We start from the raw sequence: 23,739 nt of genomic DNA on the forward strand, positions 1-23,739 counted from the left end.
GGTGGTGGGCTCAGATCACAATATCTGTGGAAAACTGTAGGCCCTGGCCAGCAGAAGGCTTTGAGGTTTCAACCATTCTCATGTTTGTTTTTCTTTTTCTAAAGGATTTCTCTTTACTGTTTTTAATTATGTGTAGCTAAGTGTGTCTGCCTGTGGGTGTAGGTGTGAGTGCAGGTGTCTGCCGAGGCCAGAGGCATCACTGGAGTTACAGGTGGCTGTGGGCTGCGTCGTATTAGGAGCCCAGCTTGTGTCCTCTAGAAGAGCAGCCCCTCATTGATTCTTTCTTATTGCCTAGTTCTTGTGATGTTAGAAACAGAGCCAGAGCTTTGCGCATGTTAGACAAGCACTCCACCACTGAGCAGTACATCCGCAGCCTATTTCTCATCTTCAGTAAGGTCAAAGTCCCCATTTCTGATTTTTTTCCAATCTCTGTTTTCAAAGAGGAGTTATGCCTATATCATTATCATGGTTTTTTTTTTTTTAAGCACGGTCTTGCTATGTAGCCTAAGAGGGACCTCTATCTCTTAGCGATCTTCTTGTCTTCCCCTCTTCAGTACCGAGGCTGCAGCTAAGTTCCAGTGTGTCCAGCCACACACGCACACGCATATTTTTAATGAAACTCCTCATGGTTCCCAGGGTGGCCTTGATCTCACTATGTAGCTAAATAATCTTGAACTTCAGATCTCCTCCCCTGTCTCCCAAGTGGTGGGAATACAGGGTTGTACCAGCATACCTAGTTTATGAACCCAGGGCTTCATGCATCCTAGGCAAGCACTCTGCCTACTAACTGAGCCACATCCCTACCCACGTGGAGCATAGAGGGATGCCAAGATGCCGCAGCTTTTGTTAAGTGCTAGAGAGAAACAATTATCTCTTTATTGGTTTTTGTGATGTTAGGGATGGAGCCCAGGACTTTATGCACACTAGGCAAGCACCTGGAACTTGAAGGCAGCCCTGGCAGACACTTGAGTGCTCAGCAGTAGAGGAAGGAGACTGGTGGGATTTCTGGCCAAAGCTGCTGGTGAAAAGTAATAAGGGGCGTGGGTGTCCTGCTGAGCCCACTTAATGCATTCTTCATGAAAGCAGGTCAAGATGATACCAATGGTGTGTGTGTGTGTGTGTGTGTGTGTGTGTGAGAGAGAGAGAGAGAGAGAGAGAGAGAGAGAGAGAGAGAGAGAGAGAGAGAGAGAGAGAGAGAGAGAGAGATTTTCTTAGTAGGGTTCTTCTCTGAGTGAATCTGTGATGGACTTTGAGGAAAGAGAAAGTGAAAACATTGGCGAATGTTTCTTATCCACAGTAATGGAACTCATGGCATTTTCATATTATATGCACCTTGAACTTTGACCATATCCACCACCTTCTCTCCCTTTTCTTATGCAACTACTAGGATTCAATCATGAGGCTACATTCTAATAACATTCCTAATCTTAGTCACTTCTTTGTCCTCTCCCCAACCCTTCTAAGCTCCACAGTGTAGGTTTAGTTTTCTTAACCAATATATTTTATTACAAACTTATTAACCAAGTGTGCGTCCCTTATAACCCAACTAACTGAAACAATAGGAAAAGAGGATTAAAGAATAACAAAACCGTAGGATATCAGTTCCAAGGAATGATTCTCCTGGCATTGCCAGTAGGATTTCTTCTGCTGGAACCAGGAACAACCAGAACCTGGAACCTCAGCAGGAGCCTGGAGCCCCGAAGCCTTCCCTCCAGCAGTTCTCTCTAGGAGCATCTCGAAGTGGAGCAATGAACAGCCTAAACTATCCCAACTCTCCAAAGGCCCTCTCTTCTGTTTCTGGTTCACTTATACATCTCCTCTCAGAGTCTGTTCATGGATCTTTTCAGCTGGTAACATTCAAGCTCCTGCATGAGGTGGTTTGCCTTCCAGTGGATTAACATCACCTGTCCTCTCACAATACTGTTCCCCATCCCACACTCGGGATCATAACCAAAACAGGTTTATCTCTCCTTCATCTCCCCCTTTCTATCTAATACAATAAGCTATATACAACAAAATAAGAATTATCCATTAAGTCAACATTTACAAGGACCAGTCCATTTGTAGTTAACAATTTTTAAGAAATTATTCCACTATCTATTCTTGCTACTGATTGTTACCCTAATGTTTTTCTTTTCTTTTCTTTTCTTTTTTTTAACTAAACTTATATTAATACTGTGGCTATCTAGTCTTCAACCCCATCAGAGACCCCAGAAGGAAAAACTATCTAATATGAAGGAAGTGCAGGCAAGCATCTTCCAAAGGTATTGACAGGACAGAGAGCTGACTGTCTGGACAGTCACAAGTTCCTCTCCATTGTCAGGGCATCCACTCTTCAGCCAATCAGCCCAAGGCATCTGACAGACTGCTTCTGGATTGTCACAAGTTTCTCTCCATTGTAGGTGCATCCCACCTTCAGCCAGCCAGCTCAAAGCATCTCAGACTGCTCTGAAGCAGGAATCCTGAAGGACTGGCCCACCTAATCTCTGCAAGGCTGGGCAGCCAGTTTCTCAGTATCAGGGTTGATCATAGTGGACAGTCATTCTTTCATCAGCAGTAGAGATAAGCAAAGTTCCTCAGTCCAGTGGCTATCTGCCACTATCATTTCTTGATGTCTGCATAATTAGACTAGAGGTGCTGCCAGGAATGGATGTATCTCTCTGTCATAAAAGCCCTTTATTATTAAATGCCATTTTCTGTGGATCTCTGAAGTGTTTGAAGACCATCTATCTATCTATTCTATCTACCATTTATCTCTTCCTTTGAAAAACATATACAAAAAAACTAAATAAAGCTTATTCTATAATTAAGTAATTTAGTATCTAGTAAGATTTATAAGTGATCAACTACCAATTTCTATCTCCGATCATCCTGAACAAGTTATAGCAGTTATTTTTCACCTTTTCAAATAAGTCGTACGTGTATAATACATTAAATAAATGTCAAATAAAATGATCTTAAGTTTCTACCAACATATACAATTTAAATTTTCATTAACATACCATATACAATATATAAAGCAAAAGTTGAAAAGGAAAAAAAAAGTCTTAAGTTTCCATCAATCTGCAATACCAATGTGAAATATTTGAATACCAATATAAATTATTTGAGGCTAGTAGATTCAATAATCTACTTTTTATTCTATAAATCTATATTCTTCCCTTATCCTTCCCTTATATCTTCCCTTCTTTCCCCCCTTTTCCCTAATGTTAGATAAGATAGAAAAATGATGATAGAAGAAAGAAATCCCTAAATGATTTTTTTATTAACTTATAACTAACACCCCCATGCAAAAAATGAACATTGATAACCCCACCAGAAACCACCACCCCACCTATTGGGAAGGGGGGGCATCATTCTCTCAAAATTACTTTTTTGCTGTTTGGGGGAAAACATCTTTTGGGTACCTTTAGAAAAATAAGATATTGGCCAAGTGCTGCAAAAGCTAGCTATATCTGTTTTGTCCAGTCTTTTTTGGATCGATCCCTGGGGTTATCCCTTTTTAAAGTTGATATGCATGCAGTTTCTTGAGGAAACAGTAGCTGAAGCAGTCTTTAATGTTGAGTCGCCCAGGCTATCTGCTTTGTCTTCATAATTATCTGGTTTTTGCTCTGAAAGTAAGCAAACTTTCACAAGTATTAGTATAAGTACGTGCATACATACATACATACATACTCAAGGTGTACAAATTATTTAAAATAAATGCCCTATTTTTGAGCAGGTATAAGCCATCAATGTTATACATCTGTTCGAGCTGTAATATCCAAGCTGTAAGAAAGAATGTCATGTTATAAGGACCAGATATCCTTTATTATTCCCTTGCTATACGAACGCATTCATGTATTATGTACTAAGAGGTCTTTCCTGGTCAGATCTAATCTTTATAAGTTTTGTCAGCAACCATATCTTTTCACTCCCTGTAGAAATATAGGCATAGCCTCGGCCCCGCCTCAAAACTGTTGCAAGTTTCCAGTCCATGCTTCATAAATCTTTATAGTAAATTGGTTGTCCTAATTCCTCAGTTTTTTCTATAACCCAGTGTCTCTCAGGGCTGTTGTCCCTTCATCACCAACATTCAGAAAATTTAACGTCAACAAAGCATTATTTAATCTGTCCCTGGGGCTCTTTCTCCTTCCTTTTTGTTTAATAAGCTTCTCTTTTAAAGTATGATTTGCTCTCTCAACAACTGCCTGCCCTGTTGGGTTGTGTGGTATACCAGTAATATGTTTAATATTATAACATGTAAAGAATTTCTTCATCTTAAGGGACACATATGCAGGAGCATTATCAGTTTTTATTTGTGCAGGTATTCCCATAATTGCCATTATCTCCAATAAATGAGTAATTACACAATCAGCCTTTTCAGAACTTAGGGCAGTTGCCCATCTAAATCCCAAATAGGTATCAATAGTATGATGTACATATTTTAGTTTTCCAAATTCTGCAAAATGAAACACATCCATCTGCCAGATTTTGTTCCTTTTTGTACCCCTAGGGTTAACTCCAGCGGGTAAAGGGTTTTGGTTATACAATGGACACGTAGGACACGTAGTAATTATTTCTCTGGCGTGTTGCCAAGTGATAGGGACCCTCTTCTTCAAACCCTTACCGTTAACATGATGTTTCTCATGAAATTTTGAGACTTCGAGCACATTCCCTATTAATAATTGCTCAATTTCCTCATTTCCTCTTGCCAATGGACCTGGGATCGTATGGGATCGAATATGAGTAATATACAAGGCATAGTTTCTACTTTGGATGACCTGTTGCAGTTCTATAAACAATGTAGTCAATTCAGAGTTATCAGGAGTAAATTCAGCAGTTTCTATATGCAGAATGACTCTTTCTACATACTGAGAGTCATTGATTATATTAAAAGATTCCAGAAAATCTAACAGTACCATAAGGATTACATATAATTCTGATTTTTGGATGGTAGTAAATGGGCTTTTGATCACCTTAGTCACTTTATCAGACTGATAACCAGCCATACCCATCTTATTAGCATCTGTGTAGAAGGTGGGTGCCCTTAGTATTGGTGTCCTCTTTACAATACTTGGAAGGATCCAATTAGTTTTCTTTATAAATTGTATACATTGGCTTTTCAGGTATTTGTTATTAATTTCTCCCAAATAGTTACTACAAGCTCTTTGCCAATCTTCATTAATTACCCATAGTGACACGATTTCAGAACTAGTAGGAGGCACCACAATTTCTGCCAGGTCCATCCCTGATAGTTGACACAATCTTATTCTTCCCTTTGTAATCAACTCAAATTTTTTTCGATATACGTCTTCAACTTCTTACATTGTTTATTTTCTAGAAAAACCCATTCCATAATTCTATCCTCTCTTTGCATAAGGAGTCCAGTAGGAGAATGTTTTGAAGGCAAAATAACCAGAATGCAACTAAGTTTAGGATCAGTTCTATCCACATATGCCTTTTGGTCTACCAAAATTAACTCCTTTTCCACTTCAGCTGTTAGACACGTTGGACTGTTTAAATCTGAATCCCCTTATAACATTTGAAATAAGTTACTTAACTCATAGGTAGCTAGTCCAATTGTAGGCCTTAACCAATTAATGTCTCCCATTAATTTTTGAAAATCATTTAGTGTTTGTAATTGATCTCTACGGATCTGTACCTTTTGGGGTCTAATTTTTTTGTTCAGTTATCTTGTAGCCTAATTAGGTAATTGAATCTCCTCCTTGTACTTTTTCTACAGCACTTTGTAATCCCCAGCATGGCAGCCCAAGTCTCCAAAGGCCCCCTCTCTTGTTTCTGAGCTTTAAAAGGTCCTTGCAATCTACCTTCAAGTAGGCCACTGTGATTCCGTCCTGGGTCTGCCTAAACCAGACACAGAGACTTTTATTTTCACTGTGTGTGTTCCTATGTGTGGGTGTGGGTGTGTGTACACATTTATATATGTGCCACATATGTGTGGAGGCCAGACATCTCTTAAGTTTACAACCAAGATTAACCCCTTATTGTCAACAATGCAGAGAAGCCAGTTTTTTAGGCTTGGCATTTCTGCTTGAATTCATCTTGTGGCAATAATCCAACTGCTTCTAGAACCATCGGAAAGCGTCCCTTGGAGAAAGCTAATCAAGCTGATTTACCAAAGGACCCATGTTAATCTCTGACAAACCCAGGCTTCTGGTTTTCATATCAGTGTCCTTCCCCAGCAGCAAATGCACCATAACTCTGAACATAGGTTGTGCAGACTTCACACTGTCAATTTCTGGGAACACACACCATATCTGCACGGGGAAATAACTCAAGCATGAAGATTTAAAACCAGGAAAATCAGAGTATGGTGTCTGCATCCCGAAGTGTCTAATTTGCTAATCAGATAAAATCCATAATTATGTTTATATATTCATAAATGGTTCTAGAAATAAATGGGCCACTATTATGTGCACACAGGTTTTCTGGGGCGATGTTATTGCTGAACCCACTTAATAGCATACTTGCTGAAGGCCGGGCAAGGTAATCAGGTAACAGTGGGGCATGGGTCACTTAGCAGGATTCTTTCTTCTCTGAGTCTGGTTTAGGGAGGCCCAGCATAGACTCAAGGTGGCCTACTTGAAAAGAACATTGGAAGGGCTTTCTAAAGCTCAGAGCAGTGTTTTCACAGTCCTGGGGACAGAACCCAGAACTCCAGACGTGCTAAGCAAACTGTGAGCATTGCCCTGCGTCTCACTCAACACAGTGGAAAGACTAAATCACTCCTTGAGCTCAAATCACTCCTTGAGCTCAAATCACTCCTTGACTTCACAAGTCTCTTCTCATGGCTTCTGTTTTGTCTCACTCCCCAAACAATGGATGAAGACAGCTACTCCCGAAAAGAAAAACTGGGGGGTGGGGGTAGAGCGAAGCAAAGCACCCACCAGTCCCACGGTTTCTGATTAGAAACCTGAGCAGTTTATACTGATGCCCAGTGACCTGCAGGATGCGTCAAAACAGAGCCCTCTTTACTGCAAGAACCAATGGCCTTTAGGTGGGAAGGCCAAAGCCAAGACCTCACCCCCACCCCGGAAGCCCCATCTAACTTGTTGTTTTGCTTTGGTTTGGTTTTTCGAGACAAACCTGTGTAGCCTGGGCTGTCCTGGACTCGCTTTGTAGACCAGGCTGACCTCGAACTCACAGTGATCTACCTGCCTCTGCCTCCCGAATGCTAGGATTCAAGGCATGTACCACCACCGCCCGGCTTCCCATATAGCTTGTATCTGTGCCCACAAGCAAGTGGAATTTGAGTAAGCCTCTTTTCATTTCAAACCTGTTGCCAGCAAAGCTCCAGTTTGCCAGCTCCCTGCGGAACTGGACCTTCCGAGGCAACGGTGGCCAGATGAGAGGAGTCTACAGGAGGCAGCTCATGCCAGCATCAAGCTCATTCCTGCAGCGAGGGCAGAGCCTGGCAGAAGTCTGCTGTGAACTGGCTTATCCTCATGGAGAGGGCAAGTGGGACTGGAGCAGATGGCAGTAGTGTCTAGTTGGGTGAGCCTCAAGGAGCTCCCTCTGAAGACTGGCTGGCTGCCTTGAAGTGGTCAGCCATGACCTTAAGAAGTGGGACTATATCTGAATTGTCCAGTGCTCTGGCCACACTTGAAGGAGTTCTTTATAGACATGCCATCCTTCCTCCCCCCTCCTCCCCTGCCCCCAGGCTCACACCAGCTCAGGACAAGGCAGATGTCCTGGGGGAGGGGTGGAATGGGGTGAGTCTGTCCCTTTAGGATCCTGACACTCCAGAGGACTCTTGCTTGGAGTACCTGACTCTACACAGCACATGAGGGTGTGATGAGCAAGTTTCTGAGCTGAGCAGTACTCTCACAGGGGACGCTTCCACTTTGGTTCATGGCTGGTCCGCTCTCTCCTGCCCACCCTCTCATTCTGCAGAGGAGTTTCTGCTTAAGCCAGGCTTCTCTGTGCAAAATGTAAACTGTTCACATATGCGCTCAGCTCCTTCCCAGTGTCTGTGCCTTTTCTGTTTCCAAAAGGACCATGAACTGTCGAAGAACTGTGCCTCAATCCCATCACCTGGCTATGCCCGCTTAGCTGATGACACACAGGCTGAGCTGACGGTGAAAAGCCTCCAGCTGTTTCTCTTTTACTCAGGGCTGAGATGTGAGGGAGCCAGTACCAAGGGGGTCTCTCAGCTCACTCACCTGGACCCCTCCGACCGCTAAATACTAAGGCACATTGGCTCTTTCATGAGATGTTCAAAATACCTCCTCGTTTTTTTTTTTTTTTTTTTTGGGTAAGGTCTTATGTAGCCTAGGCTGGCCTCCAACTCACTACAAGCTGGAGGATGACTTTGAACTAGTCCTCCTGTCTCCACCTCCCAAATGCTCAGATTACAGGTCCAGGCCACCACACCTGGTTTGAAAGGGCCTGGGATGGAACTCACAGCCTTGTGCATGCTGAACAAGCAGTCTACCAATGGAGCCACGCCCCCAGCTCCCCTTCATTGTTCCCTGGACTGGAAAGCAAACTGAACATTAATCCAGATAGAAAGGCAGGAAACACTTTAGCAGCCCTGGGAAAGGAAGAGCCCCATACCCTGACACCCTCACCAGCTGTGTCTGGCTGAGTCAAGAGTTTTGACACAGCTCACTGACTGGAGACTCCTGCCCACACAGAAGGTACACACGAGGAACACTCTGTCACTGAAAATGTCACAGGCTAAGCCCATCCAGTGAACTATGCTCAAGATCAAAACAAGCCTGGATCATTTTCTGTGACCTTGATTAGCGAGATTACTTTGATTTTTTTTTTTTTTAATTGTCTTAACTCAAGGTTTATATTAACCACATTTCCCCCTCAGCTACCAGCCTGTGAGTCACTGTATAATTTCACCTGGAGGGGAAAAAAACCTGGCTTTCGAGGGATGGCTCAGACTAAATTGAGGCCTTCCTGCTCCTGCAGAGGATTAGAGTCCCATTCCAAATAGCCACATTATGTGGCCCAGGACCACCTGTAATTCCAGCTCCAGGGCAACGAATGCCCTCTTCTGGCTTCTAGAGGCACCTGTACAACAGAGAGACACACAAATGATTCTGAAATAAACCTTTAAAATGCCATTTTACAAATAAGGAAATAAGACCAACACTTGTTAAAATTCTCCCTCAGCTTTGGTTGATAGAAACCTTCTTAACATTGGGACTCTGAACGCCCCCTAATCAGTCTACTACTATTGATTCCTGTCCTAATGCCTGCATTTGACTTTGATCAAGTGGCCTTATCCTGTTCAATAAATAAACCTCTTTAAGTCCTGAATTTTATCTTTCATTTTTACTGTGTGTGCGTGTGCGCGTGCACGCACGCGCGCGCGCGCGCGCGCACACACACACACACACACACACACACACACGCCATGGTTTGCATATTGAGGCGGGAGCACAATCCTTGGGAATAAGATCGCTCCTTCCACTGACCTCAGGGGACTGAACTCGGGCAGTCGGCTTAGCACTTAACCACCACTACCTTGAACCACAGAGCCTGCTGGCCCCTGAAGCTCTTTTCTACATAGGCAGAAAGTCACTATCCCTCCATGTCTCAGCAGAGGCCACTGAAGCGCTGAGAGGGGACCCATCTGGTTGTGCACCCAGGCAACGTAGAGTCCCATCATCCCTGCAGGTGATGCAGAGGCAGACTGTTTGGGAGGGGAGCCAAGGGCTTCCAAAATCAGGCTGGACCGACCTTCCGTAGTGTCTCCTGAGTGAGCTGATCCTTGGCAGGTGCATAGGAGAAAGAACACTTTAATTGTGGGAATAGAAAAGACCACCTGTGAGTGTGATGAGACCTGAGGGAAGGCAGGTGTAGTTTGCTTACTGGAGAGGAGCAAGTCCCTGGAGGAATACACAGGAGATGGAGGAGGCTCTGGCAGTTTGGAGCTTATGAAAACCCATCTTCTCTGTTGGATGAGTCTTTCTGTTGATGGCAGTCCAGTTCCCCCGGCAAAACTGCCTCTAGACGGCTATGGGGAAATGCAGAGAAAACCTCTTCCTGCATTTGCTGTTTTCTAGTTGCTTTCAACTCAAAATAACCAGCGCACAAAGGTTGGTTTCCTACACTGCCTCTAATTTTTAGTACTTTTCTAAAACTTTTTTTTTTTGCGTTACTCTTTATTTATACTTTGTGTGTATGAGTGCTTTGCCGATGCTTAGTATTTGTATCACATGTGTGCCTGGTTCCCATGGAAGCCAGAAGAGGGCGTCTGATCCCTTAGAACTGGAGTTACAGAGGTTTTGTAAGACACCTTGAGGGTGCTGAGAACCCAGGTCCTTGGCAAGAGCCGCCAGCCAGTGCTCTTAATGACTCTTACTGACTCCTACTTTAAAAACTTTAAAACATTGCTCTCGAGAGCTATTTATCTCGATTCCTGAGGTTTGGGGTGTGCCGGTACACGCTGACCCACAAGGGTGTCTCCTTCAGCTTGGCAAAAAGCTGAAACTTTCTTAGTGTAAAAACTTCTGGACATGTACAGCGCCTACGTATCTTTAACACTCTGGCTCTCCTCGTGAAACATTGAGGCCTGCTCTCAATTTTCGGTGGAGGTACACACCCAGAACACACGAGCCCAGGCTCCCTACAGCTGACCTATTCTGGCTAGAAGCAGACTAGCTCTTTGCCTTTTTCACCCTTCTTCAGAGGCACTAGGCCTATACAACAGCTCCCACTGGGAATCAAGTTAAAGGGAGTGTTTTTCTGGGTTGGGAGGGAGGGTTGGAGGTGGTTAGCTGGAGCCTGGAAAGCTTATCTGGAGCAGAAAGATTCTCCAAAGGAGCGTGAGGGGCGTGGCGTGGTTGGAGAGGTGGGGGCAGTGGGCGGGGCAACGCCCTAGTAGTACCCACCTCCTTAGGGCGAGGTGGGGCGGGGCTGGTGGGCGGGGCAGAACTGGACAGGAGTGGACTAGGTGGGGTGGAGCTGGGCACGCGTCGGGTGGCATAGGGAGGATTCGAAGAGATCGTGGAGTCGGGAAAGGTCACGAGTGAGCGAGACAGGATGCAGGTGGGCGAGGTGGGGCGGGGCTCAGGTGGAGCCTGGCAGGGCACAGGTGGATGATGTGGGGCTCGGGTGGGTAGAGTGGGTCGCGGATAGGCGAGGCAGGATGAAAAAGACAGTGGGCGAGGTTGATGGCTTGGCTCTGCTTCTGGAGAGGGACACCAGCTGTCACCGCTGCCGCCACAGCTTCTGGAGTGGCCTCTGTGCTTGCTCCTCCCTCAGGCTCAAGGTGCGCTGCTCCAGAGGGAGGCGGGGCTCCGCGTCCCCTTCCTGCAGATCCGTAGCTGCGCAGCTCAGAGGCTGGTCTCTCCGCTGAGTTTCCCACACTCTGGGCTTCGGGGCGATGGTGGACGTGCTGGGAGGGCGGCGCCTGCTGACCCGCGAGGGCACGGTAGTGGAGGCCGAGGCGGCGCTACAGAACAAGGTGGTCGCTCTGTACTTCGCGGCCGGCCGGTGCTCTCCCAGCCGCGACTTCACGCCACTGCTCTGCGACTTCTACACTGCACTGGTGAGCGAGGCGCGGCGGCCTGCGCCCTTTGAAGTGGTGTTCGTGTCGGCAGACCGCAGCGCGGAGGAGATGCTGGACTTCATGCGTGACTTGCACGGCGCCTGGCTGGCACTGCCCTTTCACGACCCCTACCGGCAGTGAGTAGGGGGCTAGGGCATGGGGCGGGAGCTCTAGCTTCCCCAGGACTGCTCTTCTTCACCTTGCTGCAGTTTTAGACGCTGGTCCTTAACTTCCTATCCCGCCTCTTTTTTCCTGTTCAAATCACACCGCGGAGTCTTGGTTACAGCATCCACGGGGCTCAGGCTTCTGCCAGTTATGATTGGGGTTTCAGGGACCCGCGTGTTTCAGGAGCCCTGGGACTTGTAAGGATGCTGAGGGGGACGGGAGCATCCCTTAGCTAGGCCCCTTGATCAGTGGGCAGGAGGAAGGTCAGGAAGCCACTGACTTGGGAATGGGAGCTGCTCACCCCAGCCTTGTCCACAGAGCTGTGTTTTGTGTGTATGTGGCGGGGCGGGGCGGGGGGGGTACTTTGGGAGAAGGGGGGAGGGCCTCAGCGGGAGGTACCAGGTGCTGGCCATCTTTGCAATTTCATTTTTACCTACAGTGATGACGTTTCCTAACTAGAACGTGTAAGTTTCATTAGCAGTAATGCTTTTACAGTACATATAGCGGAACCAGTGATGGGCAGATGTTAGAGCAGGAAGGGCTCGAGAGTTTCAGAAGAGCCGAGAAAGAGCAAGACTGGGCATGGAAGGGTCCAGTTGGAGGTCCCGTAGCACATGCCTCCAGCCCTTCTCCCTTTTAGAACAGATGTCAGTTTCTGAGTATCCTCTGACTCTGGGTCTTACCCAGTTGCGGTGCCACCTGCAAATCCTTTCTGATAAAAACAAAGCAAAGCCAACTTTTTGATGTTCCATAGATTCCTAATAACTATAATAACTAGAAGCCCCCTTATTGTCATATTCTCTCTCTGCCCCCCTCTCTGTGTGTATGTACACGCGCGTGCGCGCAAGCGCACACACTTGTTGCTTGCTTGTAGGTACATGTCAGTAGAGATCAGAGGACAACCTCTGTCTGCTGTTATTTCTCTCAGATGTCATCCAGCTTGGTTTTTGAGACATGGCTTCTCACTATCCTGGAATTCACTAAGCTAGCTAGGATGGCGGGCTAGTGAGCCCCTGCCCCCCCCCCCCCAGATTACATGTGCACCAGCTTTTTTTTTAAAAAATGTGGTTTTCAGGACTCAATTTATATCCTCATGTTTGCAAAGCACTTTACTGCCTGAGCCATTTCCCCTGATTCTCCTATGTTCATTCTATTTGGTGGGTGATTCCCACGGATGTGGAGGACCCAAGGGAAGCTGCTTAGCCTTGGGGTGGGTGTGGGGCCTCACTCATGCTGGGACCATGAAAATCCCATTGATAATAAGTCTAAGTGACAGCTGATAACCTTTGCATGAGGCCTCGCTTGAGAGCTGCTTACCGAGCTTTAAAGTGTGACTTGACTCGATTGGTGGGCGGGCACTCACTTATATGTCTCTTTTACAGGGCACACTTGTTTTGCAGCTGAGGTGGTGACGGTGGTGCTAATTAGGCACAGAACTCAGGCCTCCCTGGAGAATAGGGCTCTGGGTTGCCCATGAGGATGGCATGGAGATGCATAGAGAATGGGATTGACTGAGTCTGTGAAAGGGCTCTGTGCTCATTACTTTTCTTATTGCTGAGACAAAACATTTGACAAAAGTAACTTAAGGGAGGATGGGGAGCTGGCTTAGTGAGGAAGAGCACAAGGATGAAGACCTGAGTTCAAATCCAGACACTTAAGTAAAAACAAATACAAAACAAAACAAAACAAAAAAAGCACCCCCACAAAACAGACTTGGATGCATGTAACCCCAGCAATGGAGGGGTAGAATCAGCCAGATCCTGGGAGCTCACTGGCCAGCCAGCCAGCAGGTCTAGCTGAAACAGCCAGCTTTAGTGTCAGTGAGAAAACCTGTCTCAAGAGAGTAATGTGGACATCTATCTTATACCTCTGGCCTCTGCATGCAGCATGCCCCCCCCAAACACACACACACACACACACACACACACACACACACACACACACACACTTAAAGAAACTTAAGGGAGGAAAGGTCTGTATTTTCTTTTTGTTTTGGCAGAAGCACGAGGAGTTGGGTCACTGTGTGTGGCCTGGATCCAGAGAGAAAGAGTGCAGGCGTGAACGTGCACTCTCCTTTTCATTCAGTCCGGGAACCCAGCCCCCAGGATGGGGTCTCCCACAGTTAATGGGGTTCTTTTTTTTACCTCCATTAATCCAACCTACAAATCTCCCCACAGACTTCTCCAGAAATTTGTCTTCCTAGATGACTGTAGATCTGCCAAACTGCCACTCAACATTGACCATTCCTGGCGGTGTTGGCTGGTGACAGATCCACGTGCTGGTCTATTGCCCTGGTTTCTAGATGAACCACTGAGCAACAGAGTCTGGTTCTCCTGTGGTCTTCCCTTTGTACCCAGTCTGATGTCCTACCCATGGGTGATTAGCACCCTGCCACCCCATCTGTATAGTGACTCCCCTGAGAAAGGCTTTGGGGACCATGTGCCTTCCTTCCTTCTCTACTCACTGGAAGGGGGAAGCCTCTGAGCACAGGATGGCCTGGCTAGCCTGCTCTTCATTTCCAGAGGGATTTTCCTTTTGCAAATCTAGCTATCCATCCTTGTTCCTTCCCAGTACTTCCTTAACCCTGTTGTTGCTTTGTGCAGACCAGAAAGTAGAATATTCTGAAGGGATTGCTGGAGTTTCGTCCTTAGTTCCACTACCTCAGCTCAAATTTGTGGAATCGGGTCATGGGCCAAAGAGAAAGAACCACCACTAGGAAGAAATGAAGATGCATGAAACGTCCAGCGGGTACTTGGGGAAGTTCCTGCCTGATGTAGGGAGTAAGGCAGGATGGGAAGATCATAGAGGCCCCAGCTGGGACGTGAGCCAGGAAGGGGCTGTTGTGTGTGTAGCTTTCCCTCAGAGGCCTCCATTTCCCACTGCTGTCCCTCGATTCTGAGGAAGTGGGAGGAAGGAATTTTCTAATAGCAAGAAAATCACTTGTGGCTCCCTTAGGTTACCATCGCATGGCTGAAGATAGATGCCCCTGTAGGAAGGAAACAACCCGAGCCCTCACCTTGCTCTCAGAATTATCAGACGCATTCTAAGGTAGCCCTGTCTTATGACAGAGCAACAGACACTGTGTCACACGACCCAGGGAGGCAGCCATTTATTACCAATGTCTCTGAAAAAAGATTCAGGTGCTTGGCTGGGGCTCTCTCCCCTGCCCAGGTGTCTCAGCCCAGTGGCCAAGACAAGGGACCACCTTAGCATGAGGATGACAGCAGGAGCAGGCACCAGTGCTCGCTGTGGGCATTTTCTCAGGTTGAAGGTTCCATCTTACCCCATTCTCTGTGACTAGGTTTACCTTTCTAGAAAGAGATTCTTCTGCCCTAGCTCCCTGAGCACTGACTTTATAGGCATGCAGACCAGCTCCAGGAACAGTGAAGAGGAGAGAAGAAAAAGTCTTGGTGGATCCATGATAGGGAGAATTGAGCAGGCGGTGAACAGCTAGTTAAGGGAAACCAACCGTCAGGAAACAACTAGCTGTGGGAACCAGCTGTTGAAGAGAGGTTGAGAAATGGAGGAAAAAAATACTAGCCCAGGCATACATGGTACAATCTGAAAGTTTTTTGTTTTGTTTTGTTTTTCCCCCAAGACAGGGTTTCTCTATATAGCCTTGGCTGTCCTGGACTCTTTGTAGACCAGGCTGGCCTCGAACTCACAGCTATCTGCCTGCCTCTGCCTCCCAAATGCTGGGATTAAAGATGTGCCAGCACACGTGGCTAAATTGAAAGGTTTTAAAGCCCAGGAGACCCTTAATTTTCTGTCTCTCTCACATGTTTACTGACTGACTGACTGTCTGTCTGTCTGTCTGTCTGTCTGTCTGTCTGTCTGTCTCTGTCTTGCTTGCTGTCACTCCTTGGGCCAACCTCAGTATTTTATTTGAAGTTAAGCTCAATGTTTTCATTACAGATTACAGCATAATTTTTCCCATCTTTTATAATCAATAGCGCATTCAAAAATCAATAAAGAAGAGAACAGTCTAACAGGGAAATACAAACAGTTCTATATAACCTACAATAAAGCATACAGCAAAAATCAATCAATTTCCAAGCAATGGTCAGCATAACCTGATTATTATTTCTTAGACAATACTCAGGAAAGTTTAATCCTAAATTTCCCTGGGCTAAAGCCATTGTATTTACATGATTGTCATAGCAAAGTAGCTTGAGCTAAATATTCTCCAGTAAAGAAAAAAGCTTGACTTACTCCCAGTCCCAAGCCAACAGGTTTGCTATCCAAGCCTAGGCTATCTGCCAATGAGCCCTCTATTATAAAATATTTGTAAAGAATGACATTCCAAGTCCATCTTCATTGCTCTCAAAGCAAATTCTAAAGAAACTTTTCTCCATCTAACTTTATCTAGCCAGGTACTGTTATGTCAGGGTCCTAACTTTCTTCCAAGCAGTTTCTGCCTGAATGCACACAGTAAGAGCCAAGAATTCTCTCCTTATCTCGAACCTTTGGCCAGATGCCTTCCTTCAACGTTCTCTGTGGGAAAATGTTTTCCCTCTGTGAATTTCATTAGGGCTCGTAGTCAAAGTGAGAAATGGAGAAAAAGACAGTTTCAGAAGAAAAAAACGGATTTCAAAGTAATTTTTTTCAGACAAAATTAGAGATTTTTGGAACTTTGCCAAGCAAAGCCTCTACGACTTGTCCTCATGTCTGTGACAGCATGTATTACCATTACCTTACGCAGCAGAACCTGGTCTCAAAGAAGCTGCAGGTGTTCCACCTACAGCTTGTCGTTCCCAAGAGAACCCTTAAAGATCTTACAGTGACCTCATTACAGTGCCTCATAGGCTGAGATGCGGGCAGAGCTGAAGGTGGCGGGCAGGCGTCTTCCCCTCCTCGGGCCAGCCCAGCCTCTGACCTGCCTTTGAAGACTTGGCTGAGTGTTGGGGCTTCTCTCCTTTCAGCTGACACACTAGTGTTGTAGAAAAGTAGACCAACCTGGACTTCACTTTTTGGGGAGACAGTGGCTAGGGGTGCTCTGACTCAGATCTCTACATCTCCTAGGTCTCCACTTCACTAGGCCCTGGCACTAAGTCAGCTTTCATCTGGCCCTGCCTTGTTCCAAGTGCTGTGTTGTCCAAGTTGATCTCAGATGTATAACCTAAAGTAATTCCTCCGCCTCAGCCTCCTGAGTAGCTAGATCTACAAGTTTCTTGAGCTTTGGGGTCGTCATATTTTTAGTCCTATAGGAGTTTTATAAGCTAGGTGTGGTGGTGCACAGCTTTAATCCTGGCACTTGAGAGGCAGAAGCAGGTGGATCTCTGTGAGTTTGGTCTACAAAGTGAGCCTAGGACAACCAGGGTTATGACACAGAGGAACCCCGTCTCAGGTTAAAAAAAAAAAAAAAAAAAAGAGCCTGATTGTATCTTGAGATTTATATATAGTATGGCTGTCCTTGGTATCTGAAAGGAATTGGTTTTTGCATTCCCCGTGGGTGCTGAAACTGAAGGGCAGTCACATCCCTATATAAAGTGGCAGAGTCTGCACAGAACCTACACAATAACCTACACAGGTCCTTTCAGACCTGCAGCAGCAGTGCTAACCCCCTGCCTTTCTGTCCTCAGTGAACTGAAGAGGAGGTATGATGTCACAGTCATCCCCAAGCTCGTGGTCATCAAGCCAAACGGAGCAGTAATCACCAACAAAGGGCGGAAGCAGATCCGGGAGCGAGGGCTGGCTTGCTTTCAGAACTGGGTGGAAGCAGCCGATGTTTTCCAGAACTTCTTGGGGTGAATCTGGAGGGACCATGGCAGGTGCTGCTAGCGGGGGACCAGTGTCTTCCAAGAGGAAGTTACTGGTTCTATTTGTTGGGAGATTTCATAGCAGAGGCACCAATTTATGGTGGAGAGCCGAATCTGCTCCGGAAAGAATTGCAGCCTCCCTCTGTGGTTCCTAGAGCTCTTTTGCAGGGAACTTTTATTATTTTTTTTTTAAAATAGCTTTCTCCACTCGTGCCTAGGCTCCAGGTCACATTGGCAGTGAGCTATCAGAGATCTATGCAAGATGACCTTTCCTACAGACTTCTTTGGTAAAATGATCTACGGGGTGATGCGTTTTCTAATGATTTATCACATTTTAGTGATGCTTTGGTAATCAGATTTATTATCCAAGTTTGTAGACTGTGTAGTTTAATAAACTGGCATTCACACCTTGAGCAGCCCTGATTTTCTTCTTTCTCCTTCTGAACCAAACCAGGTGCCAACAGAGAGACCAGCTGGTAAATACCATGCTTAAGGTGTTCATTTATTTCAGGGTGGTTGCTAACTGAGGATCTCTCTTGGAAGACTTTTCTAACCTTTATCTTTTCTCACACTTTCCTTCCTTCCTTCCCTTCTTTCTTTCCTTCTTCTTCTGGTCTTCCTTCCTTCCTTCCTTTCTTTTGAATGCTATTTTTCTTTTTTCCCACTATCTTCTTCCCTCTTTCCTATTTTCTTTTGGAATTAGAGATTGAGTCCACAGCCTTCCCCCCCCCCCCCCGCCGCTCCCCGCCTCTGTGTGTGTGTGTGTGTGTGCGCGCGCGGCACGTACATGTGTGGGTAGGTGTGCAGAGGGCAGAGGCTGATGCCCAGTGTCTCCCTTGAGGACTCATCACCTTTTTATGTTTTTGTGATTTTTTTATTATTATTATGTGTTATGTCTGTCTGTGTATAAGCTTCTGAGGAGGCTAAAAGAGGGCATCGAATCCTCTGGAGCTGGAGTTAGAGGCAACTGTGAGCTGGCATTGGTGTGCTAGGAACTGAACTCTTGTCTTCTGAAAGAACAGCGAGTACTCTTCACCTCTGAGCCACTCTCTAGCCTCCTCAGCTCTTTTCTTTTTGGATAATGCTGAGGATTGAATCCAGGGCCTGTGAATGCCAGACAATACACTACTACTGACTTATACCCCAACCCCCCCCCCTTTTATTTTACTTTTTGAGAGGTCCCTCACTTAGAGTTCGCTGATTCCTCTAGGCTGGCCTGCCAGTGAGCTCCAGATATCCGCCTGACTCTACTCCCCAGTGCTGGAGCTATAGATGACAGTCATGCCTGGCTTTTACATGACTCTGGGGATTCGAAATCAAGTCCTCACACTTATGCAGCAAGCCCTTTACCATGCCCTTTTATTTTTAATAGTATTACAATAACCTAGAAAGAAAATAACTTACATCTCAGGGCTATAAAGTTGTTCTATACGTTGGCATTTCATCCAGTGACCAACTATATTTGTAACAGTAGCCCCATAAGATTTTTAATAGAGGGGAGCTGGGTGTAGTGGTGCACGCCTTTAATCCCAGCACTCAGGAGGCAGAGGCAGGCAGATCGCTGTGAGTTTGAGGCCAGCCTAGTCTACAAAGTGAATCTAGGCCAGCCAAGGCTACACAGAAACCCTGTCTCAAAAAAAAAAAAAAAAAAAAAAAAAAAAAGATTTTTAATAGAACTAAATAATTGCTATTGCCTGATTAAATATATGATATTTGCACTATTCTAAAATTATACAGTACATTCCGATGTGTGTCTGTGGTGGTTTATAATGGCAGCTGGGAAGGATCTAAAATCACTCAGAAGACAAAGCTCTGGGCATGTCTGTATGGCAGATTCTAGGTTAGGTTAATTGAGACGTGAAGAGTCACCCTAAATATGATTGCCACTGTTCCGTGGGATGGGGTCTGTCTTAGTCACTGTTCTATTGCTGGGAAAAGACACCATGGTATCTCTCCTTTCAGCTGACATATTTGTAGTTGTAGAAAAGTAAACCAGGCTGGACTTCATTTCTTGGGTAGACAGTGGCTCGGGGCTCTCTGACTCAGATCTCTAGGTTTCCCAGGTTTCCACGTCACTGGCTCCATGTCCTGCCCCTGTCCTGTTCTATACTTGTTTGATTTGATACAATTGTTGCAACCTCCACTCACCATAAGGCTGGCTGTCATTTTTAGATGTTGTCAGTCTGCTGGGTCCTTCAGCTGGAAAGTTGGATCAAGGCCCCAAAATGCTGTCATTATGCTGTACGATTTCTTGGTTTTGGAAGAAAATTGTGTTCCTATGTGATTTATTTTGAGGCAAATATAGTGATCAGGTTGGCTCCACCCAACAGTCATGACTTGTTTCAGGGTTGCAAGGACTGTTGTGCCGTGCTCACAACATTCCTGAAAACGTGTTCTTAAAGGTAAGCGTTTCTTGTGTATGGGTTTGCAAGATGTTCATTTATATGTGAGCCACACCATAGGTTTCTTGTGAAGGTGGAGAGGGTTCAGTGGATGAGGTGCTTCCCATGCAAGCCTGAGGACCTGCGTTCAATGCCCAGCACCCGTGTAAGAAGCTGGGTCTGGTGGCATGAGCTTATAATTCCAGCACCTGGAAGCAGGACAGTTTGATCTTTGGAGCTTACTGGCTATCTGTGGTGGCCTATGTGGTGACTTCTAGGCCAGTGAGAGGCACTCTTATAAAAAACTTGGTGAGTTCCAGGCCAATGAGAGACTCTTTATTAAAAAAAAAATTGAATTGGCTTCAACTTGGTTGGTCTTTCAGCAATGTATTATTATTATTATTATTTTTTTAAGTAATGTAGCTAGCTCCTGGGGAACATCTGAGGTTGACATCTGGCCTACACACAGTCTCACACACACACACACACATAGTCTCACACACACACACAGCCACACACACATAGCCATACACACACAGCCATACACAGCCACACACACAGTCACACACAGACACACACACAGCCACACGCACACACAGACACACACTCACACACAGACACACACACACAGACACACGCACACACAGACACACACACAGACACACACTCACACACACACAGACACACACTCACACACAGACACACACACAGACACACACACAGCCACACGCACACACAGACACACACACACAGACACACACTCACACACACAAACACTCACACACACACACACTCATACACACAGCCACACATTCACATAGATGTGCATACAAGTCTCCTCCCACAGGGATGGCTTGGGCTGGGAGAGTGATGGATAATTTACAATCCTGCTGGGCTTGGGATAGCCTAGCATGTCCTTGGTCCTTGTACGGTGAGGTATGCTCTTTAACATTATGTCTCCAACAGCTAGTTTCCTTGCAGAGAACTATGGCACCTGTATCATGATGTACTCCCTATGAAAGCAGGGAAGTGTCGCCCAACAGCTCTGCCTCATGACAGCAATACAGCTCTTTTCTCAGAACATCCACGTCCCCCCTTCCTCACTGTGTTCCTCTCAGTGTGTCCCAGAGCAGCAGCTTGTGGGCGGATGTGGGCAGCAGCGGGCAGAGCTCCTCTAGGCGAGGCTCCTGGTGAGTGGTGCACCCTTACATCTGAGCAGCACGAGTCCATGTTTTTTTTTTGAAGTTAACCTAGGGTGTGGGATTTTACTTCGGGCTTCAGTTTGTCCACAACTGATAATTGTGTGGTCTTGCCAGCTCCTAACAGCCTGTGCTGCACATAGAGGCACATGGTCTAAGACTCTGAGGGAGATAAATAGGAGAGCTTGGAGAAAGAGAGGTGCAGGATGTAGTGCTGGTCTGTGGTGTGTAGCAGTTTGGAGAGACCAGAGATAGACAGTGTGGCTGACAGAGAGAAAACTTCAGTGTAGCAGCTCGGAGGAAGACTGCTTTCTGTGTTTGATCTTGACAGAGATTGGTATTGCCCCAAAACCCATTGACCCTAAACAGCTGGGAGAAGTAAAGGGGTCTGTACCCCTTCTCCTGGCACCTCCCCTCAGCACTGGGGAGGCCAAGGCAGCAGACCCCAGGGCCTGGATGGCCAGCCAACTTAGCCTAAGTGAGAAACCCTGCGTTTATATTTCTGGATGGTGGATCAGCTGTCTCCCTCTACTTACGGAATAATCTTTCCCCTACTAATACTGTCTGACACTAACACACTATGACACTAAGCTCCAGCTAAAATAGTGAGGACACAGAGCTAGGACTCAACTGCTCTGGATAACAGTGCAGGACTCAGCTGGGCAGGGCATTTTTCCCAGTTTAGGCCATCTGGACTGTGTCTGTTGTGTGATTCCATGTCTATGGCCAGGATGGGCGGGCAGGTAGGTGGGCATCTTGGTCCCTCTGCATCTTGCTTTTTGACAGGCTTGATTGTGCTAATTTTCATAGTGGCTTCAGAATCCCAAGCAGATGGAGCCCTGTTCCAGTCTCTTCTGTGTCACCTTGGCCCTCATTTTGTAGGTGACCAGGCCAGTCTGTGTGGGAGGTGGAGATTGGGTAGGCAGGTGATTACCCACCCCTTTTGCTGTCCACCATAGATGCTGGCTCTGTCTTAATGAGGATGTCCATTGAGGAAAGCTCTGTAGTGTCTCGGACATGAGGATAAGTCAAGGGGCTTTGCTTGACAAAGTTCCAGAGACTTCCAATTGTCCAGCATGATCTCTAGACATATAGGACAGCTGTTGAGGCTTTGCTCGACAAAGTTCCAAAGATCTCCAGCTGATCACCACCGCCCCCCAAATATTATGTATGGTCCAGGTGTAATGTTGTTTAGAAATCTGCTCTTTCTCCTAAAACCTTTTTCTCTTTATTTCTCAGCCCCTAGGAAATTCAAATAGGGAAAGTTTTTCCCACGGAGAATGTTGAAAGAGGGCATCTGGCCAAAGGCTTGAGACAATGATAGAGTTTTCTGCTCTAACTGTGAGCACCCAAGCAGAAACTGCATGAAAGAAAGTTAAGACCTACACATAACAGTACCCGGCTAGATGCTGTTACCTGTAAAAACATTTCCTTAGAATCTGCTTTGAGAGTAATAGAAGGTGGGCTTGGAACATAATGCTTTACAGATACTTTACAATAGAGGACCCCTTGGCAGTTAGTCTAGGCTTGGCTAGCACACCTGTTGGTCTGGGACTGGAAGTAGGTCAAGTTTTTTCTTTAGAGAAGATTTAGCTCAAGCTATGTTGCTATGATCATCTTGTAAACACATTGGCTTTAGCCCAGGGAAAATTATGATTGAACTTCCTGTGTATTGTTTAAAAGATGATGAGCCAGTTGTGCTGACTGTGGTTTGAAAATTAATTGATTTTTGTTGTTTGCTTTGTTGTAGGTTACAGAACTTTTTGTATTTCTTTGTTACTCTGTTGATTTTTGATTGCCCTAGTGAGTGTAACAATGGAAAAAATCATGATGCAATGTGTAATGAAAAAAATTAAACTTCATTTCAATAAAATACTGGGATTGGCCCATGGAGTGGGTGAGTGAGTGAGTGAGTGAGTGAGTGAGTGAGTGAGTGAGTTAGTTAGTTAGTTAATTAGTTAGTTAGTTGGGCAAGCAAGTAACAGACATGAAAGAGTAAGAAGTGAGAGATGGGGAGCAAGCAAGGAGATAGAAAGATGGGTAACAGCAAGCAACATAGATAGATAGATAGAAAGACAGGAAGCTAGTAAGCAAGGAGCAAGGAGACAGACAACAAGCAAGACAGAGACGGAGACAGATAGAAAAGTTCTCCTGGACTTCAAGACCTTCAGCTTGTACCACATCTGCCTGAGTCTCTAAGTATTTCCTTTTCCTCTGTTCCTCAGCCTCTCCTCAACAGCTATAGTCCCTTTAGCTAGTTGTTCAACCAATGGTTGGTTTCCCTTAACCAGCCATTCACTGCCTGCTCAATTCTCCCTATGGCGGATCCACCTCTCTCCTCTTCGCCATTCCTGGAGCTGGTCTTGGGGAGCCACAATGTGGGGGTGGGGGAGGGGGCTTGCTGCCTCTCCTTGAGACTTATGAAGACCTGTGCTATCTTCTCAGCTTCCTTTTGGGCCCTTCACTTGTGCTATGGATGTAGGGCCAGAGGACGGAAAGGAAAGCAGAGTAAAGGGGGAAGAATGTATTGTTGCTGCCTGTGTACATGCACACAATGGGTGTGTGTATGTGTGCACGCGCGCATGTGTGTGTCTGGAAGGGGGTGTCAGGTGTTTTCCCTGATTGCTCTCCACTTTATTTATTGAGACAGGGTCTTTTGATTTAATCTATAACTCACCAATTAGGCTAGTCTAGCTAGCCAGTTTGCCTAGGGGTTCCTGTGT

At 45.9% G+C, this 23,739-nt stretch overlaps 1 protein-coding gene across 1 annotated transcript; it reads left to right on the forward strand.

The window, feature by feature from the left end:
• The first annotated feature begins 11,064 nt into the window (after positions 1-11,064).
• Nxnl2 (nucleoredoxin like 2) lies at positions 11,065-17,540 on the forward strand. The gene is made up of 2 exons (XM_051143279.1): positions 11,065-11,649; positions 17,260-17,540. Exons 1-2 carry the CDS (start codon positions 11,348-11,350, stop codon positions 17,426-17,428), a joined length of 471 nt encoding a protein of 156 aa, XP_050999236.1. The 5' UTR covers positions 11,065-11,347; the 3' UTR covers positions 17,429-17,540.
• The last annotated feature ends 6,199 nt before the right edge of the window (positions 17,541-23,739 follow it).

The sequence above is a fragment of the Acomys russatus genome, chromosome 3 (assembly GCF_903995435.1).
Source record: "Acomys russatus chromosome 3, mAcoRus1.1, whole genome shotgun sequence".
In the NCBI taxonomy this organism is placed as follows: Eukaryota; Metazoa; Chordata; class Mammalia; order Rodentia; family Muridae; genus Acomys; species Acomys russatus.